This window comes from Phocoena sinus, chromosome 4, assembly GCF_008692025.1.
Source record: "Phocoena sinus isolate mPhoSin1 chromosome 4, mPhoSin1.pri, whole genome shotgun sequence".
NCBI lineage: Eukaryota > Metazoa > Chordata > Mammalia > Artiodactyla > Phocoenidae > Phocoena > Phocoena sinus.
In genome coordinates, this window is record NC_045766.1 from 96,086,250 (window position 1) to 96,106,760 (window position 20,511).

Sequence of the window (20,511 nt, forward strand, 5' to 3'; positions counted from 1 at the left end):
TCCTATTCTATTTTTCCACTTTTTTTCAGTTTTAACTCATCACATTTTGCATATGAAAGCCATATTGGATTTTGCTCAGTTCTCTATATTTTCTCACTATTTTTCTGCCTGTTAAAATCTTTTAAGGCTTATCTGAAATACTTCCTCTTCCAGAAAACCTTTTCCTAATTTCTCCTTCCTAGCCATAATTAACTTCTCCTTTTACTATGTACTTACAGCACTTTGTTTGTACATCTGTTGTAGGATTTATTCTATGTGTTTTTGTTTGTATTCTTGCCTAAACCTCTCCATTAGCCTTTAAGCATCTTGTGATGAAGAGTCGTGCCTTTATTCCCCTTTACACTTTACATAAATGGCTCAAACCTAAAACACTTATAAACATTAGTTGAATTGTCCAGAAGAAACTGCCAAAAGACCTGACACTTATAAACATTAGTTGAATTGACTATGTCAGATTATAATTCAGGTATTTTCCTAGAAGTTTTGTTAATATTTCACTCTGTTATGGATAAGGCAGGGAATATAAAAATGGTAAGATATGATCTCTGCTTTCAAGGAACTTGTAGTCTAATGAAACAGTCTTGTTTACGGGAGAGGCCACACGTACTGCAAAACAAACAAACAAACAAACAAAACAACACTTAAGGAGGTCAGATATATACAAAAGATACCTAGAGAAAATTTAGCATCTTGTCACAGAAGGAGCAGAAAGAGCAGGAACCTTGCTGAATCCTTAGTCAGAAGGGAATTTATAACATGGAACAAAGAAAAATGAATGCTGGGAATGTCAGCAAAGCTAAGGATCAAATCCTGCTTTGTGATTTATTTACCAAAGTCAGTGACACCCTGTGAGGTCTTTTGGCCGTTTCTTCTGGACTTTGTCTTAATTTTTAAAAAATATTCAGGAAACTTTTTTTTTTTTTTTTTTGCGATACGCGGGCCTCTCACTGTTGCGGCCTCTCCCGTTGCGGAGCACAGGCTCCGGACGCGCAGGCTCAGCGGCCATGGCTCACGGGCCCAGCCGCTCTGCGGCATGTGGGATCTTCCTGGACCGGGACGCGAACCCGTGTCCCCTGCATCGGCAGGCAGACTCTCAACCACTGCACCACCAGGGAAGCCCTCAGGAAACATTTTTGAAAAGTATATTAAGTAAAGTCTTACTGGTTTTTATAAATGAGCATATTGAGAATTAAATTACTTGCACAGGGTTCTTAAACTTCCATAAAACTAAGTCTTTACAGTGAAACATCTTTTTGGTTTATTGAGAAAAAGGCTTAAGACTTTTAGTATAGACTTTGATTATGTACTTGTGGTTTAAAAAAGAAAAAAAATTGAAAAATTTGAATAGTAACACATCTTGAGTGGTGACTCGTATTTTGCTTTTTTATTTTTCCTTTAGTTCACGACAAAGTATATTAAGATCCCATTTCAAGGTAAGCTATCATTGTCTTATGACCTCTTTTCACTGTAATTTTGAGTATAAAATAATTGGTCAGCAAAAATTCTGAGATATTTCTGCAATTAGTTTTTCATAATTTTTTCCAGTGTAGAATTTATGTAAAAATAAGGTTAATAATATGTTTCAATTTAACACTTTTTTTAGCAGCTTCAAAATGAGTTAAAGTGTTTTATAACACTTAAAATATACTATTTTTATACTGTTGTTTTAATGACTTCAAGTAATATGAAGGGACTCATGGCAATTTCTTGGGATTAACAAAAGTAGTTTTGATAGCAAGATTTTTGATATATAAAAATGGATGAAAATAGACACTGTAAGTAAAGAAGTATAAGGAAAATTTTTAGTGTTGCACACGAACATGTGAAATGGTTTTGTGTAGGGATTAAGAGAGATTTAAACAGGCAGAACTGTTTCTTATCTGAGTAAGGCAATGTGGATTGGAAAATGGACCTATAATTTGTAGAGACTCAAACAAGTTTCTCATTCTCTTTCCAAATAAAAACCTTTCAGAATAAATAACATTAAGAGAACAAATAATAAGCAACAGAGAATAGTCTCTTTAGAGAATGAAATATGAGAAGGATGAACAAAAACAATATATACAAATAGCACTTCACAAATGAACTGGGGAAGAGGAAACCTGTGTTTCAACACTGAAGATGAGATTGAAGTAACTTTAGTTGGACTCCCCAGATACCCATGTACAGAATCCACAACTGTATGTTATAATAATGAATCTAATGATTAGGAAGCTACTATAAGTAGTAAGAATATGTAAGGCATATATAATATATAAAAATAAATATACTGATATTCCTAATTAGGAAATTTTAATAAGTTATTGTGGAATAATATAATATTAGCTATTTAAAGAAACCAAGGCCTGTGATTCAAGAGGAAATAACTTCATAAAAATAGTGCTATAATCTGTAGATAAAGACCTGGGTAACAGAGCTACCTCTCAATTTCTTTTTCTTTAATAGAGGTATAAATTATGTACAACATTATATTAATTTCAGGTGTACAACATTATGATTCGATATTTGTATATATTGCAAAATGATTCCCCCAATAAGTCAAGTTAACATCCATCCCCATACATAGCTACAAAAATTTTTTTGTGTGTGATGAGGACTTTTAAGATCTATGCAATAGATCTTAAATATGCAATACAGTATTATTAACAGTAGTCACCATGTGCTGTACATTATATTCTTATGGCTTATTTATTTTATAATTGGAAATTTATATCTTTTGATCCCCTTCTGTCATTTCTTCCACCCCCTGATTCTGGCAACTACCAATCCCATCTCTGTATCTATGAGCTTTTTTTTTTTTTTAAAGATTCCACGTATAAGTTATGTCATACGGTATTTGTCTTTTTCTGGCTTATTTCGCTTACTTAGCATAATGCCCTCAAGGCATGTTGTTGCAAATGGCAAGATTTCGTTCCTTTTTTTTTTTTTTTGTCAGAACAGTATTCCATTATATATATATCACATATTATTTATCACATATTCATTCATCCATTGATGGACACTTAGGTTTTTTCCATATCTTGGCTATTGTGAATAATGCAGTTAACATGGGAGTGCATATATATTTTTTCTAATTAGTGTTTTCCTTTCCTTTGCATAAATATCCAGAAGTGGAGTTGCTGGATCATTAAAAAAATATTTTTGAGAACACTCTGTTTTCCATAGTGGCTGCACCAGTTTACATTCCCACCAACAGTGCGCAAGTGCACAAGAGTTCCTTGTTACCACATCCTTGCCAATACTCATTATTTCTTTTCTTTTGTTAATAGCCATTCTAATAGGTGTGAGGTGGTATATCATAGTGGTTTTGATTTTCATTTCTGTGACGAGTAGCAATGTTGACCACCTTTTTGTGTACCTGTTGGCCGTCTGTATGTTTTCCTTGGAAAAATGTCTTTTCAGTGTCTCTGCCTTTTTTTCAGTCAGATTGTTTGGGGTTTTTTTGCTGTTGAGTTGTATGAGTTCATTATATATTTTGGATTTTAACCCCTTATCAGATATGTGACTTGCAAATATTTTCTCTCATTCAGTAGGTTGCCTTTTAATTTTGTTGATGATTTCCTTTGCCCTGTAGAAGCTTTGTAGTTTGATGTAGTCCCACTACATCTAACTAAAATCTATAGGTAAAGACCTTTGTAATGGAGCTACCTCTCAAATTCTTATGATACAAACAAACATCAAAAATGATTCTTTAGGTTTTCATTGTTAATATTTTGTGCTTTGTTTCAAATGTTGCTTTCTTTATAGCTTTTCTATCCCAAATGAATATATATAAATATGTATATATATATATATTTTTTAAATATTTTTTTTGCCACACTGCACAGCATGTGGAATCTTAGTTCCCTGACCAGGGATCTAACCCAGGCCCCTTTCATTGGAAGTGTGGAGTCTTAACCACTGGACTGCCAGGGAAGTTCCCAAATTATTATTATTTTTTTTGACATCTTTATTGGAGTATAATTGCTTTACAAGGTGTGTTAGTTTCTGCTTTATAACAAAGTGAATCAGCTCCAAATGATCTTTAAAAGATGATTTTAATTAAAAATTTTGGAAAAATACTCTTGTCGGTGGTAATGGGTTTACGATTTTATAATGGAAGAGGAAAATATTAGTCTGCTTCTTCAAATCCTGTCTGTGCTAAATAAATTCCCATATAAAAAAAAATTTTTTTTTTAAACAAGGCATGCAGGGACTTCCCTGGTGGCGCAGTGATTAAGACTCCACGCTCCCAATACAGGGGGCCGGGGTTCGATCCCTGGCCAAAGAACTAGATCCCACATGCATACTGCAGCTAAGAGTTCTCATGCTGCAGCTAAGGAGCCGGCGAGCCACAACTAAGGAGCCCACATGCCGCAACTAAGGAGCAGGAGAGCTGCAACTAAGGAGTCCGCCTACTGCAACTAAGACCCGGTGCAACCAATAAATAAATAAATAAATAAATAAATAAAACAAGGCATGCATGTGAAAGGTTTTTGTAGGTGGGGAAATCTACGGGTCTAAGTGTTTATTTTTCTGCAGCAGCTGTGGGAAACATTTGATTTATTCATATTTATATTAGCTGTTAATTATGTTTGGCTGTGGCTTAAAGAAAATAGTTTATTTTTTCTTCACATTTAAGAATTCCAGAGGTAGACTGAACAGGGCTGATATGATGTTTATTTGGTCATCAGAGGCCCAGGCTCCTTTCATTTTCTTACTCTGTCATCCCTGGCACATGACTTTCATCCTTTAGTTTGTCTCATGGTCCATATGGCTGCTCATACTCCAGCCATCGTGTTTGTTTTTTTTTTTAATAAATTTGTTCATTTATTTATTTTTGGCTGTGTTGGATCTTCGTTGCTGCGCGCAGGCTTTCTCTAGTTGCAGCGAGTGGGGGCTTCTCTTCATTGCAGTGCGCGGACTTCTCATTATGGTGGCTTCTCTTTTTGTGGAGCACGGGCTGTAGGCGCATGGGCTTCAGTAGTTGTGGCACGCAGGCTCAGTAGTTGTAGCTTGTGGGCTGTAGAGTGCAGGCTCAGTAGTTGTGGCGCACAGGCTTAGTTGCTCCGTGGCATGTGGGATCTTCCCAGACCAGGGACCGAACCCATGTTCCCTGAATTGGCAGGCGGATTCTTAACCACTGTGCCACCAGGGAAGTCCAGCCATCATGTTGTAATGTTCCAGGTAGAGAGCAGGAGGAAAGGAAAAATGGTAGAAAGAATACATACCACCTATCTCTTTCCCTTTTAAGGAGTCTTCTTGGGTGTGCATACCACCTAACCTTCTGCTTATATTTTCTTAGCTAGAATGTAGTCAAATGACCACTCATCTATTTGCAAAGGAAGCTAGGAAATAGAGTTTTTAAGAGGTGGTATCTTGCTTCCTCATAAAATTAGGGTCCTGTTACTAAAATCCCTAACAGGTAGGAAAAATGATAGGCAACTCCTACTTTCAGTGTCTGTCATAGCCCTGTAACAGAATAAACTAAATATTTTGGGAAAATTTGTTAATGAGGTAAATTTTTCTTGTGATGGTGTTAAATGCCCCCTGGCTTTTCTTCTTTTTTTTTTGCGGTACGCGGGCCTCTCACTGTTGTGGCCTCTCCTGTTGCAGAGCACAGGCTCCGGACGCGCAGGCTCAGTGTCCATGGCTCATGGGCCCAGCCGCTCCGCGGCATGTGGGATCTTCCCAGACCAGGGCACGAACCCGTGTCCCCTGCATCAGCAGGCAGACTCTCAACCACTGCGCCACCAGGGAAGCCGCCCCCGGCTTTTTTAAGGGAATCTTTTTAAAGCAGCCTTCCTAAAGAATATTTAACTTTCATACTAAGAACTTGGAACATTTGGATTAGTAATAACTATCTAGATTTCACAGAAATAGTATCAACTATTTGGGGCTGTGAGCTGCATGAGGAAGAAATGCTGAGAAGTTTTTCTGAAGGTTCTCACTCTTTACTTTTAACTTAATCTGTCTTTGCTGCCAGTTTCATTGACAGTTTTCAGAATGGAGGAGTTACAGTGTTCATAGACTGGAAGAATATTGTTAAAATGTCCATATTACCCAGAGCGGTCTACAGATTCACTGTAATCCCTGTCAAAGTTCTAATGGAGTCTTTCACAGAATCTAATGGAGTCATTCACAGAAAAGAAAAAAAAAAAATCCTAAAATTTGTATGGAACAACAAAAGACCCCGAATACCCAAAGCAGTCCTGAGAACACAACTGGAGTCACCACACATCCTGATTTCAAATTGTATTACAAAGCTATAGTAATCAAAAGAGTATGATATAGGCATAAAACACACACAGAGATCAATGGAACAGAACTGAGAGCCCAGAAATAAACCCACATATATATGGTAAATTAATTTTCAACAAAGGAGCCAAGAATATACAATAGGGAAAGGATAGTTTCTTCAATAAATGGTGTTGAGAAAGCTGGACAGCCACATGCAAAGGAATGAAACTGGACCTCTACCTCTACTATATACAGAAATCAACTCAAAATGGTTTAAAGACTTAAATGTATGACCGGAAACCATAAAACTTCTAGAAGAAAACATAGGAGGTAAGCTCCTTGACATTGGTCTTGGCAGTTTTTTGCATCTGACGGCAAAAGCAAAGGCAACAAAAGCAAAAATAAACAAGTAGAACTACATCAAACTAAAAAACTTCTGCACAACAAAGGAAACCTTTAACAAAATGAAAAGACAGCCTACTAAATGGGAGAAAATATTTGCAAATCATATATCTGATAAGGGGTTAATACCCAAAATATACAAAGAACTCATACAATTCAACATCAAAAAAACAAACAACCCTATTAAAAAATGGGCAGAGGATCTGAACAGACATTTTTCCAAAGGAGACATACAGATGACCAATAGACACATGAAAAGATGCTCAGCATCACTGATTGTCAGTGAAATGCCAATTGTCAGTGAGATACCACCTCACACTGGTCAGAATGGCTATCATCAAAAAGACAGTAGATAACAAGTGCCAGAAAGGATGTGGGAAAAGGGAAACCTCTTCCACTGCTGGCACACATTAGGATTGTAAGTTGATGCAGCCACTATGGAAAATAGTATGGAGTTTGGTCAAAAAATTAAAAATAGAACTGCCATGCAATCCAGCAATTTCACTTCAGGGTATTTACCCAAAGAAAACAAAACAGTAATTTGAAAAAGTACATGAACCCCAGTGTTCATTGCAGCATTGTTCACAATAGCCAAGGTGTGAAAACAACATAAATGTCTTCTAATAGATGAATGGATGAAGATGTGTTTTATATATATATATATATACACAATGGAATATTACTCAACCATTATAAAAATGAAATCTTGACATTTGTGACAACATGGATGGATCTAGAGGGTATTATGCTAAGTGAAATAAGTCAGACAAAGACAAATACAGTATGATCTCACTTGTATATAGAATCTAAAAACAAAAGGGAAGCAGACTCAAAGATAAAGAAAAAAAGCAGCTGGTTGCCATAGAGGAGGGTGGTGGGGAGTTGGGAGAAATAAGTGGAAAGGATTAAGAGGTATAAGCCTCCACTTATAAAATAAATAAGCAACGGGAATGTAATATACAACATAAGGAGTATGGTCAGTAATATTGTAATACCTTTGTATGGAGACAGATGGTTACTAGACTTACCATAGTAATCATTTTATAATGTATGCAAATATCAAATCATTATGTAGTAATGTGAAACTAACATTATATGTCAACTATATTTCAATTTAAAAAAGGCATACAAATCAAAAACAAAGAAAAAGAGAAAGGAGCCAGTAAATAGAGAGTAAAAGAAGAGGGAAGGTAGGTTAGAATAGGACATGACAGGATTGGAAGAGAGGAAGTCAGGAGGCGCCACCAAAAAAATTGCATCCTAGACCTTTCAGAAGCTCATATGACTCTGGGGAATCTTTGGGTAATGGCTGGTCTGTGTAGTGGAATGCAGATGTTTGAGGAGAAGAAAAATAGGCGTTAAGTGGCTTATGATAGCATTTGCAGTCTTGGTTGATAGTATTAACCAAGATAGAATTATATTGTTTTTTCAGTTATACTATGCTTAGTTTTCTGCATTGATAAGATAGTCCGAGATCATATAGTGTGAGAGGCTAAATTCCTACATTTAATTATCATTTAAAAATTGTTTGGCCCTTTCTAATTTTTTAAAAAAATTTTTTACGCCCTTTCTAATTTATGTGATCTTTTTTACTGTAATAATACTGTTTAGGTATTTCAGCCAAGTTTACTGAAATGTACTGGAAATGATATTTTTGAAAAACCTTGCATATAATTCTTTTTAAAAAATACATTGTGTTAAAGAGGAGTCATACAGTGCATATGGAGTGTATTCCTAAATAGATTAATTTATTACCTTGTTATCTTTTATTTATTACAGTGTCCCTGCATGAGATTTCATTGCTAGTGGATACTACACATTTAAAGCGGTTTGGGTTATGGAAAAATAAAGATGATGATCACAGTAAAAGAAGTCATGCTATCCTCTTTCTTTGGGTCTCCTCAAATTATCTTCAAGAGATTCAGACCCAATTAGAAAACTCTATGTTAAGCCAGCAATGTGAGTATAAAAAGATTTCTAAATTTTAGGATAATCTGAGAAGTCCTATAAATAAAGTAATTTTCCTCTAAAATAATTTAGTAGAATGTAATTATTTCATTGAATTGAAATAAGTTCATTGAATTCAAAATAATTTATCCCCTGATATTACATAAGATACTTTATTCATTTAATTTCTCCTTTTAATTTTACTCAACCAATTAAAATTATCTTCTAAAATAAAAGGACTACCTTATCTTTTAGTCACTTAACATCCTTGGCTACCTGTCTTAAGAGTTTCTTGCCCTTATTTCATAATGAACTGTGACAGAACTAATCAGTGGCAAAGTCAAATAAAATACAGAAGTCTTTATCTTCAACATTTTCTATAGTTTCTAAAAAAGATAAATCAGTTTATTTACTTATGTATCATTTTTCTAAGACTGGGTTGAATACTTTTCTGGTGCTCCCATAACACTTATCTATCAATATATAAGTATCTTGAGATATTTCCCAACTTTGTTTAGTTTCCAACTCCTAAAGGAGTCTGGTTTAGAATTGGGTAAATCAAATTGGTAAATTTCTTTCTTATCTTTAATCTCTCTGCCATTTCCCCTCCTACTCCCTTGCACATTAAAGATGTTAAGTAGTGAACTAAATTTTATGTCTTTAAAATTACTTATTTTGTTGTCCTCATTACTTCCAAATTGATTGGGAAAATTCATGATTAAATAGCAGAGAAGTTGGAAAAATGCACAAGCCATTTATAATCATTATGGGAGGAGAGAATGTCATTTGATGAGAGAAAATGATTTTGAAGGAAATGTTTGAATGGAAATTTTTTTAATTGGTAGATTTGATACATGAAGAGGGCTAGAGAAAAACAATTGCTTAGTCATCATTCATTTACTTATTCATACATTCATTAACAAACATTTAAGAGCACCTAGTAAATGCCAGGTACTGGAGATGCAGCAGTCAATACCATTGTGGAGTTTGTATTCTAATGTAGTAGGAGTCTAAAAATTGTGAGTTTTGGTTATAGGTTACTAATGGCCTGTTTTGGGATTTAATTTGCCTGGGTTATTAACTAACATACAAAATAGTTTGTTGAGTTGTATACCAACCTTATTGTTACTAATAATTATTTTAATTATAATCCCTTTGAAAAATAACACTACTGATAAAAACTGATTTCTTTTTTCTTTCATAGCAAAATCCACTGAATTCATTTTCCTTGAGCTACACAGTTCTATTTCACAGAGAGAAGAATTGAAATTGCAAGACATTATGACAGAAATAAGTACAGCCAATGGAGAATTAGAGCTTTCTTATCCACTGTCTTGGGTTCAAGCACTTCCTTTATTTCAGAACCTCTCTTCAAAAGAAAGCTCTTTTATTCATTATTACTGTGCTTCAACTTGTTCTTTCCCTGTTGCTACTGCTGAAGAAATGAAGATGAAATCAATATCTCAGGTTAGCATATGATTAATGTAATTAGTGAGGGGGAGGGAGGCAGTTCGATAAAAATTCTTTTTTTGAAATGAGCATGATTTCAGAATGCTGTGTTTTGTCAAAAGAGCACAGGAACCAACCTAAAGGAACTCCCAGTGCCAGAGCTGGAACAGTTAGATCAACAAAATCAGTAATGATAGCCTGTGATTATTATGAAAAAATAAGATATGATACCAATTAATCTATATTGATACAAATAAATAACTGAGTGGATGAATGAAAACATAAAAAAAGGTGGGTAAGGGACAATTCTTTCTTAGAAAAGTGTTGCAATTAATAAATGTAAAAGGAACAAGAGAGATATAAAACCACCTCTAGAAAAATCATAGTTATGATTGTTGCAGGTAAGGTCCACAGAGGGATGCTAAATTTAATGGATGAAAACTTAAGGGAAAACAGGATATGTGTACAATATCAATCTCTCACCCCAAATATTAATTAATTACAAAAAAGAAGTAACTTTTTTTTCTCCACTGTAGTAACTTTACAGTGGAGAAACATTGCAGACATCACCGTAACCCAAGTGATTGAAGTTAACATTACCAGTAATAAGATATATTGACCTAATGTACCTGTCACATCCTGCACGGAGAAGAGTACATCATTTCTGTGTTGTTCTTCTCAATATTGTATAACCTCAGTCTAATTGTGAGAAAAATCAGACAAACCCAGTTACAAAGTAACTGATCAACAGTCTTAAAAAATATCAAGGTCATGAAAGACAAGGAAGGATTGAGGAATTGTAGGATCCTGAAACAAAAGAAATTTGTTAGCGGAAAAACTAGTAAAATCAGAATAAAGTTTGTAGTTTAGTTTGTAGTATGATACCAACATTAATTTCTTAGTTTTAATAATTGTACTGTAGTTTAAAAAGATGTTAATATTAGGGGGATCTGTGAGAGGCTTATTTGTTTTTTGCAATTCTTTTATCAATATAAGTCTAAAATTACCTTGGAACAATTAATGGTAAGTTTTAAAATGCTGTGTTTATTTTTATAGGAGGTTGCTAATACACATGTGGCTTGTGTATCTCTGCCAAATACCTCTAGAAAGAAAAGCATTTATTAAGTTTGCTGTGACATGGGCGTGTGCACACACACACACACACACACAAACACACACTCATGTGGGTTTGGTCTGGGGCTAATCTGGTTTTTTAAAGGTCTGTAGAAAGCCACATTAGTGGAAGTCAAGATGTAAGCCTTCACCACTGTCTTTTGCATAATGTTGTAAAAATTTTGCCTGGTAATTACACTGTATATACAAATTTGTATCATAGTTTTCCATTTAATAATAAAATATCAATTTATGTTCTTATAAACTCTTTTCAGCCTCTCATTTAAATTTTTTCTTACTATTTATCACCTCTTTTGTTCATTTTGAACAAAATGAATACTGTTTTCAGATTCCTAAGTTAATTATAAAGCCAGACCTGTAAGTAACACTTCAGGTTAAACTTTGATCATTGTATAGTATCTTTTGATCCAAAGTATTATTTTGATTTAGTTATATCTTTATAGAAATTCTAAGAGTATATATATAACTCATTGGTATGTATCAATATTTCTTTTAGTCACATTTTCTCTTACCAGTCTAACTTTTGACTTTGTCCTTTTGAGAGTTAATACGTGTTTGTGCACGTATAAGACCTTTTTCTTTGCCATTTTCTGTCAGCCCTCAAATACAGATACAGCCAAGCCTACTTACACCTTACTGCAGAAGCAAAGTAGTGGTTGCTACTCACTTTCTATTACATCGAATCCAGATGAAGAATGGCGAGAAGTCAGGCCCACTGGACCTGTTCAGAAGTATGTACTGTGTCATATCCCATTTGTAATAGGTGGGCAAATTAGTAGTTTTCATTCACATTGCTGATTTTAAGTACTTTTCCTTTTTAAATGTTTTGAGTTTTACTTTCTTGCTGACAGTTAATAATAGAAATAATTATTAAAAAGTTTAAAAAATTATTAAGAAAACAATCAATGCCATTTCATTTAGTTTTATGTTAATAAGACAGAAATGGTAGCCAAGATGTCAAATGTGGTAAGATTAAAGCATTTATTGAAAATATTTGAATAGAAGAGTATGGTTTTTAAGATTATATATTCCGTATCTGAATATATAATAGGAAAAGTGAAATTGCTTATTAATGTGTGCCTCAATTTAGGGTACTTTATCAGAACTTCCCTTTCAGAAGTACTTCTTTGTTCGTATTTTGTCTTTTATATGTCTTCTCATGGTGGTAAGGCAGCATAAGGGAGTCTGTGCACTTGAGAGTGATTTCTATTCCTCTTCAAGATTCCTTTTCTCTGTTTAAAAAAAAGAAAAAAAAAAAGGAAAGCACAGGATAGGGAAATAGCCAATAAAATAGTAACTTTCATTTTAGCACTTAAAATTTTCCTGTGTTATTTCATTTAGGTGCCATGGTTACCAAGATTAAATCAACTGCAGATGATTCTTATCTTCTTGAATCTTTCTAGTTCAACAAGTACATATTATACCTTTATTATTGACTATATTTGTGCAATGAGTACCACCCTGTCTGTTCCAAGATTATAGTCAGAACTCACAACTGCTCTTATGTCTGAGCTTTAAGAGAGGGTGCCAAAGGAAAAATGCCTAATTAGTTGTCATTTTGTTTTCCATTTCTTTCTGGTTGTGCTCTAATTATTTATATCCTTTATGTTCTCTTTAAGTTATGCATCGTAAGCACTTTTTTATGGGAAACTTGCCTCCTAAGCTCCCATGGTAATTCTTCATTGTCCAGCTGCTGGTGTAGACTAGCCACCAGTAGGAGAGCATTGTTTTTGACTGTTGACTCTTTTAGTCTTGGGGATTGAAACTTAGCATTGGAAACTGGAGTGTAGGAGAATCTTCTATGGTTTATTACTTCAGTTCGTTGAAAGTTATATTACTTCAGTTCGTTGAAAGTTAAAAATTGTACAGAAGAGAGACATCCTCAACGGTATTGTAATTGACTGTGAGATAACCTATTGATTAGACAAATACTGAGACTAGCCCACATGGGAAGGATTGGAAATGAAAAGATACTCAATGAGAGTACTATTAGTAGCTTGTGAAAACAAAGGAAGGAAAATATAATTGCTTGTATCATGTCAAATATTTTTTTACCCTACACATTTTAGTTATTGAATATTACTGCCCTGTTATTTTCCTATATAACAAATCCCTTTGACACTAGAGTTTTCAATATTAGTATATTTTAATTTTATTTTTACTTTTTAAGGTTGATTGTATATCCTCCACCACCTACTAAAGGGGGCTTAGGAGTAACTAATGAAGATCTGGAGTGCTTAGAAGAAGGAGAGTTTCTTAATGATGTAATCATTGATTTCTACCTTAAGTAAGTACAATGATAAATGATCTTGTCATTTGTTTTACAGGTTTTGATGTGACTATTAAATATCTTTATCTCTGAAGTATTTTAACTCTAGCTAAAAATAACCTGCCAAATTTTCAGATTTGAAAATTTTTGTCTACCAAAGTTTTCTGGTGTTGACTAATTCAGTTTCATTCCTTTACTTCCCATAGATACTATATACTTCAGAAGAGTTACTGTTGTTTTGTTTTATTTGTTTTTGTTTTTGCTTGCTATTGATTGATACTTCTTTTTAGATTTTATTTATTTATTTTTGGCTGTGTTGGATCTTCGTTGCTGCGCGTGGGCTTTCTCTAGTTGCAGCGAGAGGGGGCTACTCTTCGTTGCAGTGTGCGGGCTTCTCATTGAGGTGGCTTCTCTTGTTGCAGAGCACGGGGTCTAGGCGCATTGGCTTCAGTAGTTGTGGCACGCAGGCTTAGGAGTTGTGGCTCACAGGCTCTAGAACACAGGCTCAGTAGTTGTGGCGCATGGGCTTAGCTGCTCCATGGCATGTGGGATCTTCCCGGACCGGGGCTCAAACCCATGTCCCTTGCATTGGCAGGCAGATTCTTAACCACTGCGCCACCAGGGAAGTCCCTGACTGATACTTCTTGGACTATAGTATTATTATAGTGAAGGAGGTACTTATATAATTACAGATCACTTTGGGAACCAGAAAGAAACAACTCTGTAGTTCTCTATTGTGTCTTTAAGTGCTGTAAAAGTTAGCTGTCATTTTAAAAATCCATATTACTATTCCATTAAAAATAGTTTTCAACTTTTTATATAGCCAAGCTGAAGGAATGTGTAAGAAAGAAACTTGCATGCAGTGGTAATTTGTCTCTAGCCCTCATTTTGTACTCTATCCCTATACCTACATTTCTAACATTTCAAGATGTCTCCTAATTATTTCACTGACCCTTCCCAAATCAATTTATTATTATCATATTATTTCAGCCCTATTGTTTTACTAAGAGTGCTATCCTTATTCTACTAAGGATAGGCTCAAAAATCTCATGTTATTATCTACTCCTTTTTTTTTTTTTTTTTTTTTTTTTGCGGTACGCGGGCCTCTCACTGTCGTGGCCTCTCCCGTTGCGGAGCACAGGCTCCGGACGTACAGGCTCAGCGGCCATGGCTCACGGGCCCAGCCGCTCCGCGGCACGTGGGATCTTCCCGGGCCGGGGCACGAACCCGTGTCCCCTGCATCGGCAGGCAGACTCTCAACCACTGTGCCACCAGGGAAGCCCCCTTATCTACTCTTCATCTTGGACATTGTAGATTTAATCTCTAGAAGTTCTGTTTGGGTCTTTTTTATATCTTTCATGTCTCTAACTTTTTGAACATATGGAATATAATTATTATATAACAACTGTTTTAATGTCTTTTTCTACTTATTCTAGTGTCCTTGTCAGTTCTGGATTGGTTTCAATTGACTGATTCTTCTCTTCACTATGAGTGGTATTTTTTGTTTTTTCTTCTTCTTTGCATGTCTGGTGATTTTTTTACTGGGTGCTGGTATATTCCTATAAATATTCTTGAATTGTGTTTTGAGACAGATTATTTGGAAACAGTTTGATGCTTTTAAGGATCTTGCTTTTTAAGGTTTGTTAAGCAAGCCCAACAAATTAATCCCCACTATTGAGGAAAGACCCTTCTGAATACTCTACTCAGTGCTTCATGAATTATTAGGTTTTCCAGCCTGGCTGGTAGCAGCAGGCAGTATTCCCACAACCTGCGTGAATGCTGGGTACCATTCCCTCTACTTTTTTCAGATAGTTCTTTCCCCAGTCTTAGGTATTTTCCTTACGTACATGCAGTAATCAATATTCTGCTAAATTCTTGAGGAGGACTCTGCAGATGTCTGGAGTTCTCTGTCTATAGTGCTTTTTCTTTTCCAGTATTCTGATCTGCAAACTCTCGCTGCCTTAGTCTCTCCTGACTCTCAGCATCTCCTCAACTCAGGGAATCTGCCATGTTCCACCTGGGTTATTCCCTTCTGTGCTGCAGCCTGGAAACTTATCAAGGCAGTAAGCTGAGGCAATTATGGAGCTCACCGTTTCTCAAGGGTCACTGTTCTTTGTTGCCTGATGTCCAGTGTTTTAAAAACTATTGTTTCATGTGTTTTGTCTGATTTTTTGCTTGTTTCAAATAGGAGTGTAAGTCTGATCCCTATTATTCCATCTTGGCTGGGAGTAAAGTTTTCATTATCATTGACTCTTCACCCTCCCTTCCTTCTCTACATACTCAGTTGCCTGAGTAGAAGATGCAGTCTCTCAAATTTGTTTATTGTCTTTCTTCTGTCATCATGATCTTTTTAGTACTACTTATCTTACCTAAATTATTATTCTTTTAAAACAGTCTCCTTATATCCATTGTCTCTGTTTTCCTATCTGTTAAGTATATTATTACCACCATTATTATTCTTTACTCCATGAATGCAATTCTCACTAGAAACTTTTATTAATTTCTTACTACCTGTCAAAATGAGTTCAAACACAGTCAGGCATTTGAGTGTCTTGATAATATGACACTAATTTCTCTTTTCTGCCATCTACTTAAAACCCTGAACCTATTACATAGTCCAGCAAAACTGAATTATAAACAGTTTACTAAACAAAGCCCATCCTTATTCACTCTTTTGCCTTAGTGCCGTGTTACTCTTGCTTCGTGGAATATTCTTTTTATCTTAACCTGTTGAAATTTTATTCCTCTATCAAGCTTCCTCACAAGGGTTATCTTCTTGAAAACTTCTCCTGGTTTTAAACAGATAATATTAACTCTCATAATACCTTATTTGTATCTCTTTTATGGTTCATATAATATTTTGCCTTATTTTAAAGTTATTGGGTAGCATTATGATTATTTTCCTTCTAAAGGTTGAGCATCTTATATCTTACTTATTTTTGTATTCCTAAATAGTGTCAAATTTATATTTTGTGAGATGAATCATCTTTGATGTTAATTTTGATATGTTTTATTGGAATTAACTAATATAATTTTATTTCAAATTCAGTTCTAAGAGTATTTTTCTATACTTCCTTTTCACTGAACCTGCCTGTATCTCTGACTCTTTGACTTCTTTTCAGAGGGGATTCTACTTTATTTTTTAAACTACTTTCTATTTATTTTTAATATTGATGAATAACTTTCAAATAGGAAAGTGCATAAATTTTAAGTGTATAGCTCATGAATGTTCACATATGTGTGTACCCATGTTATTGCTATTCAGATTAAGATAAAGAATACTTTACCTTAAGCAGCACACCAAAAGCATTCTGTGTGTCGCCTTCCACATAGTATACCCTCCACATAACCACATTAAAAAAAATTCAAGTTGTGTTTGTCTTTTATGTTTTTTTTAAAAAAGCAATTCCAAGATCATTTTTGGACCTTTATAAGCTATTAACAATAGTAGAGTTCTCTAATTATGAGAGGTTTAATCACTAAGTGATTGAATTATAAACTTGTGTTGAAGAATTCTTTTAGTAAAGAAATGGACTAAGGATTTAGAGGTTAGTCATGTCTCAGAGTTATTAAAATTTCTCTAGATTTATTTAGGAGCGTCATGGTTTCAGTTTTGTATTTGATTGCATGATTATTTGATTAATATGTCCTTGTACCGTCACTCTTCTGGATTGTAAGCTCTACGGGAGCAGGAATTTTTTTTGCCCCCTCTCATTTTATGTTGCTAGTATAAATATGATGCTTGGCACATATTAGGAATTTGAGAAATATTTGTTAAGTAAATGAATATGTGGAAAATTTCTTCTTTAATTGATCTTGATAGAAGGTAAGGTAACTAAAGAACAAAAAAAAGCTGAAATCAGAGCAAATTGCAAGATTGCTTTGACTCTAATAGGACATAAAAATGAAGATTTTCTGAACACAGGTAATTGGAGGAAGACCAGATAAAATCTAAAAATAATTTACTTTTGTGGTGTTACTTTGCAGGTATCTTATATTGGAGAAGGTGTCAGATGAACTTGTTGAACGAAGTCACATTTTTAGTAGCTTTTTCTACAAATGCTTGACAAGAAAGGAAAATAATTTAACAGAAGATAATCCAAATCTTTCGTAAGTCAGTCTTTCAGTGTAAAGTTTTAAGAGGAAAACATGCTATTTTGATGGACTTAGTGAAATAACTTCTTACAGTATTTCCTAGAGTGAGCAGTATTACCACTTTTGCAGGTGTTGGGCCTGTTTGCTCTGAGAGGCATTTCTTACCCTTCCACTGTTCTGTTCCCTATCACAGGGAGGCTGACTCTTACAGGTTGCATTTCCAATTGCATGTTTTGTGGGGGATATTGGAGGTTGGGAGGCAAGGAAAGAAGAAGTCAGGATGTTTCTTCCTTACCCTCTTTGCCTTGGGCAGTTATTCTGGAAGTGGTTCTAGTTCCTCTGTGGGTCCTTCTTTCACTGGACAGACCTGATAGAGCTCTAGCTTGCATTTGGAGGTACTACTTCTTCAGTTTGCCCTTCAGCATAAGGGTGTAGCATTGTCCTACTATGCTAAGCTCTGGTTGCCTCACTGATTGCCTTTTGTGGCACTGCGCTTTTTCTGTCACCACTGTAGCCAATTATTTGCATTACATTTTATCTGTCTTAAATATATAGGGAGGTTTATGTTTTCCTGGTTGGACCCTCACTAACATACTGCTATTTAATTAAACTGATGTAACATTATAAAAATACCATGTTCCCACAATTCAGCTGAATTTCTGTCCAGGTATTTTTTTGATTAATTCTAAAACCTATAGAGCAGTGGATGGGGCTAGGCAAAAAGGAGGAAGGAGTAATTCTTGTATCTTAGCAGTAACTTAGATAGTTGTGAGCCTGGAGCCACTTCACCCCTCTCCCTGCCCCTAACAATTCATGTGATAATCTATATGGTAGGCCCATGGTAAAATTAAGAGTTTTTATTTTTAAAAAAGTTAATGTAAGCATTTGTCTACCACTTTACAAGGTACATTTTTGTACATTATTTCTTCCCATAACAGTGCTTTTAGGTATGTAAGGCATTTTTCAGATGAGGAAGCAGGCCAATAAAGATTGGCAGAACTCTGGTAAGTGACAGAACTGGTTGGTACTTAAATCTTTATCTTTTAACCTCTAATCCAGAGATGTTTTTGTTATACTGGACTGCCTTTGAAAAAATGGCTGTGAGAGCTGTTTCATCCCTTTAAAATAATAGGAATAATAAGCAAGTAAGAAGATTAAATGGGTAAACTGTCTGAATTTGTTGTATTGTTGGAGAAGGAGGATAGGAATAGAGAGAGTATTAACATTTATTGAGTACCTGCTTGGAGCCATGGCAGTGAACATAAAGTTATTTTGTTTGATTCTACAGTAGTCTTATGACATAATGCCATTATTGTTATGAATTGAAGCTTAAAGAAGTTAGATAAGTTATCCGAAGTTGGATATAGCTTTCCAGTTTCAAAGTTCAAGCTTTGTCTGTTGTTTTTAGTATTGCAACTATATAATTTATGGCCTAAATTGGGACACTTGAGAGAATAAAAGGAGGCTTTATTAATAGCTACGCTGGGTAACCCATGTATACTGGGGCTGCCCTATACAAACTGAGATGTGTAGTCATCTATATTTTGAGTATCTTTATGGATTTGGAATTTGTGCTGGTAGACAAGGCCTGCCAGGGTCAACTAAGGAGAAAATCACAATCTGAAAATATTCCTGATAATCAGGGTTAATGGAGAGGGATATATGGAAGGGGAAGATTTATTAAATAAATTTGATATTTAACATTTCTGATGCCCTCCTCTTCTATTTTATGAGTATAAAAACAGATGGTTGGCACCATGCACTTAATCCCACATTTTGTTTTAAGATTACTAGTCAGTGTGGAGATTATGCATTTGGCATACCCATGTAGAAACTGAGGAAATGAAAAAGTAGATTCTGCTGTATTAAAAAAATTTTTTAATTAAAAAATTAGAAAAAATTTAGATGTTGTATGAATGATCATATATAAACATAATACAGAACTGAGTTAGATGAGTGGCATCTTCCAGTGTAAGATAGATCTTATATGTATCTTATGCATAATATATATTTATATATACACATACACATATACATATGAACACATACATACATATACACACACACAAATACTCATACTAATGCTTAGCCTGATATGTATACAATTAGTATTCACACAAAAAATCCCTACATCGGTTAAAAAAGAAAAAGAACCCAGAAGCAAAGTGACAAGGGATACAAAGCATAATTTATGGCCAGTAAATCCTACAGGAAGCTCAAACTGCTAGTGTTAGGAAATAGCAGACTAAATGATTCACAAAGTCATTACTGTGGTTTATGAGATCCTGCAAGATCTGCTTCTGTCCATGTCCCTAAACTCATCTCGCAGCATTCTCTCCCCTCTTTCATAACACTTCAGCTCAGCTTATCTCCTTTCAGTTTTCAAATATGCTTAAGCTCTTTCCTGTTTTCTGACAGAAATTTCTTCTTCTGGCACTTTAAAATTTATTTTACAACATGATCTCTAATCATTTTTTTGTTTGTTTGTTCATTTTCTGTTTCTTATTCTAAAATACAAGCTCCATGAGGTCAGGGACTTCATCTGTCTTATTTTCTACTCTATGCCTGGTGCATTTTGCTCAGTTCTTAGAACATACTAGGAACTCATAATAAAAGATAATAATGTATGTTATTGAATGGGGAAAGAACTGTTAGACATTAGTTGAGGATTTTCCATGCAGTTAGGAACAGAGAATAAGCGATTATATTGCGGCCCCCGTATTCTCTCCTGTCATCCTTGCCCCATCCAATATCTAATGTATTCCCAATCAAATAAGGTTAGCATAGTCAGGAAATCTATCAAACAGAAACATAACAAGACAAAAGAAAACCAGGTGTCTATCCTTAAGATCTTTCAGATGGAAAACAAATTAAGAGACTCTGCACTAGGTAAAAATAATAATTTATAATCATTGTAATGGTTGGGTCATTTTGAAATAAGAAAATTTGGTAAACATATGACTCATTATTTTATGAAGTTAATCTTTTGCATAGTG

At 34.8% G+C, this 20,511-nt stretch overlaps 1 protein-coding gene across 12 annotated transcripts in view; it reads left to right on the forward strand.

Moving 5' to 3' along the window:
- Positions 1 to 20,511, forward strand: part of SENP7 (SUMO specific peptidase 7) — a 186,252-nt gene that overhangs the window by 155,651 nt on the left and 10,090 nt on the right. For all 12 annotated transcript variants that reach the window (XR_004349610.1, XM_032629915.1, XM_032629914.1 and 9 more), the window contains 6 exons: positions 1,400 to 1,433; positions 8,401 to 8,580; positions 9,773 to 10,035; positions 11,749 to 11,882; positions 13,322 to 13,438; positions 17,408 to 17,530. Coding sequence is in view for 11 of the 12 variants with exons in the window: in XM_032629915.1 (XP_032485806.1) it covers positions 1,400 to 1,433; positions 8,401 to 8,580; positions 9,773 to 10,035; positions 11,749 to 11,882; positions 13,322 to 13,438; positions 17,408 to 17,530 (851 nt within the window). In the remaining variant the exon portion in view is untranslated. The remainder of the gene's footprint in view (positions 1 to 1,399; positions 1,434 to 8,400; positions 8,581 to 9,772; positions 10,036 to 11,748; positions 11,883 to 13,321; positions 13,439 to 17,407; positions 17,531 to 20,511) is intronic.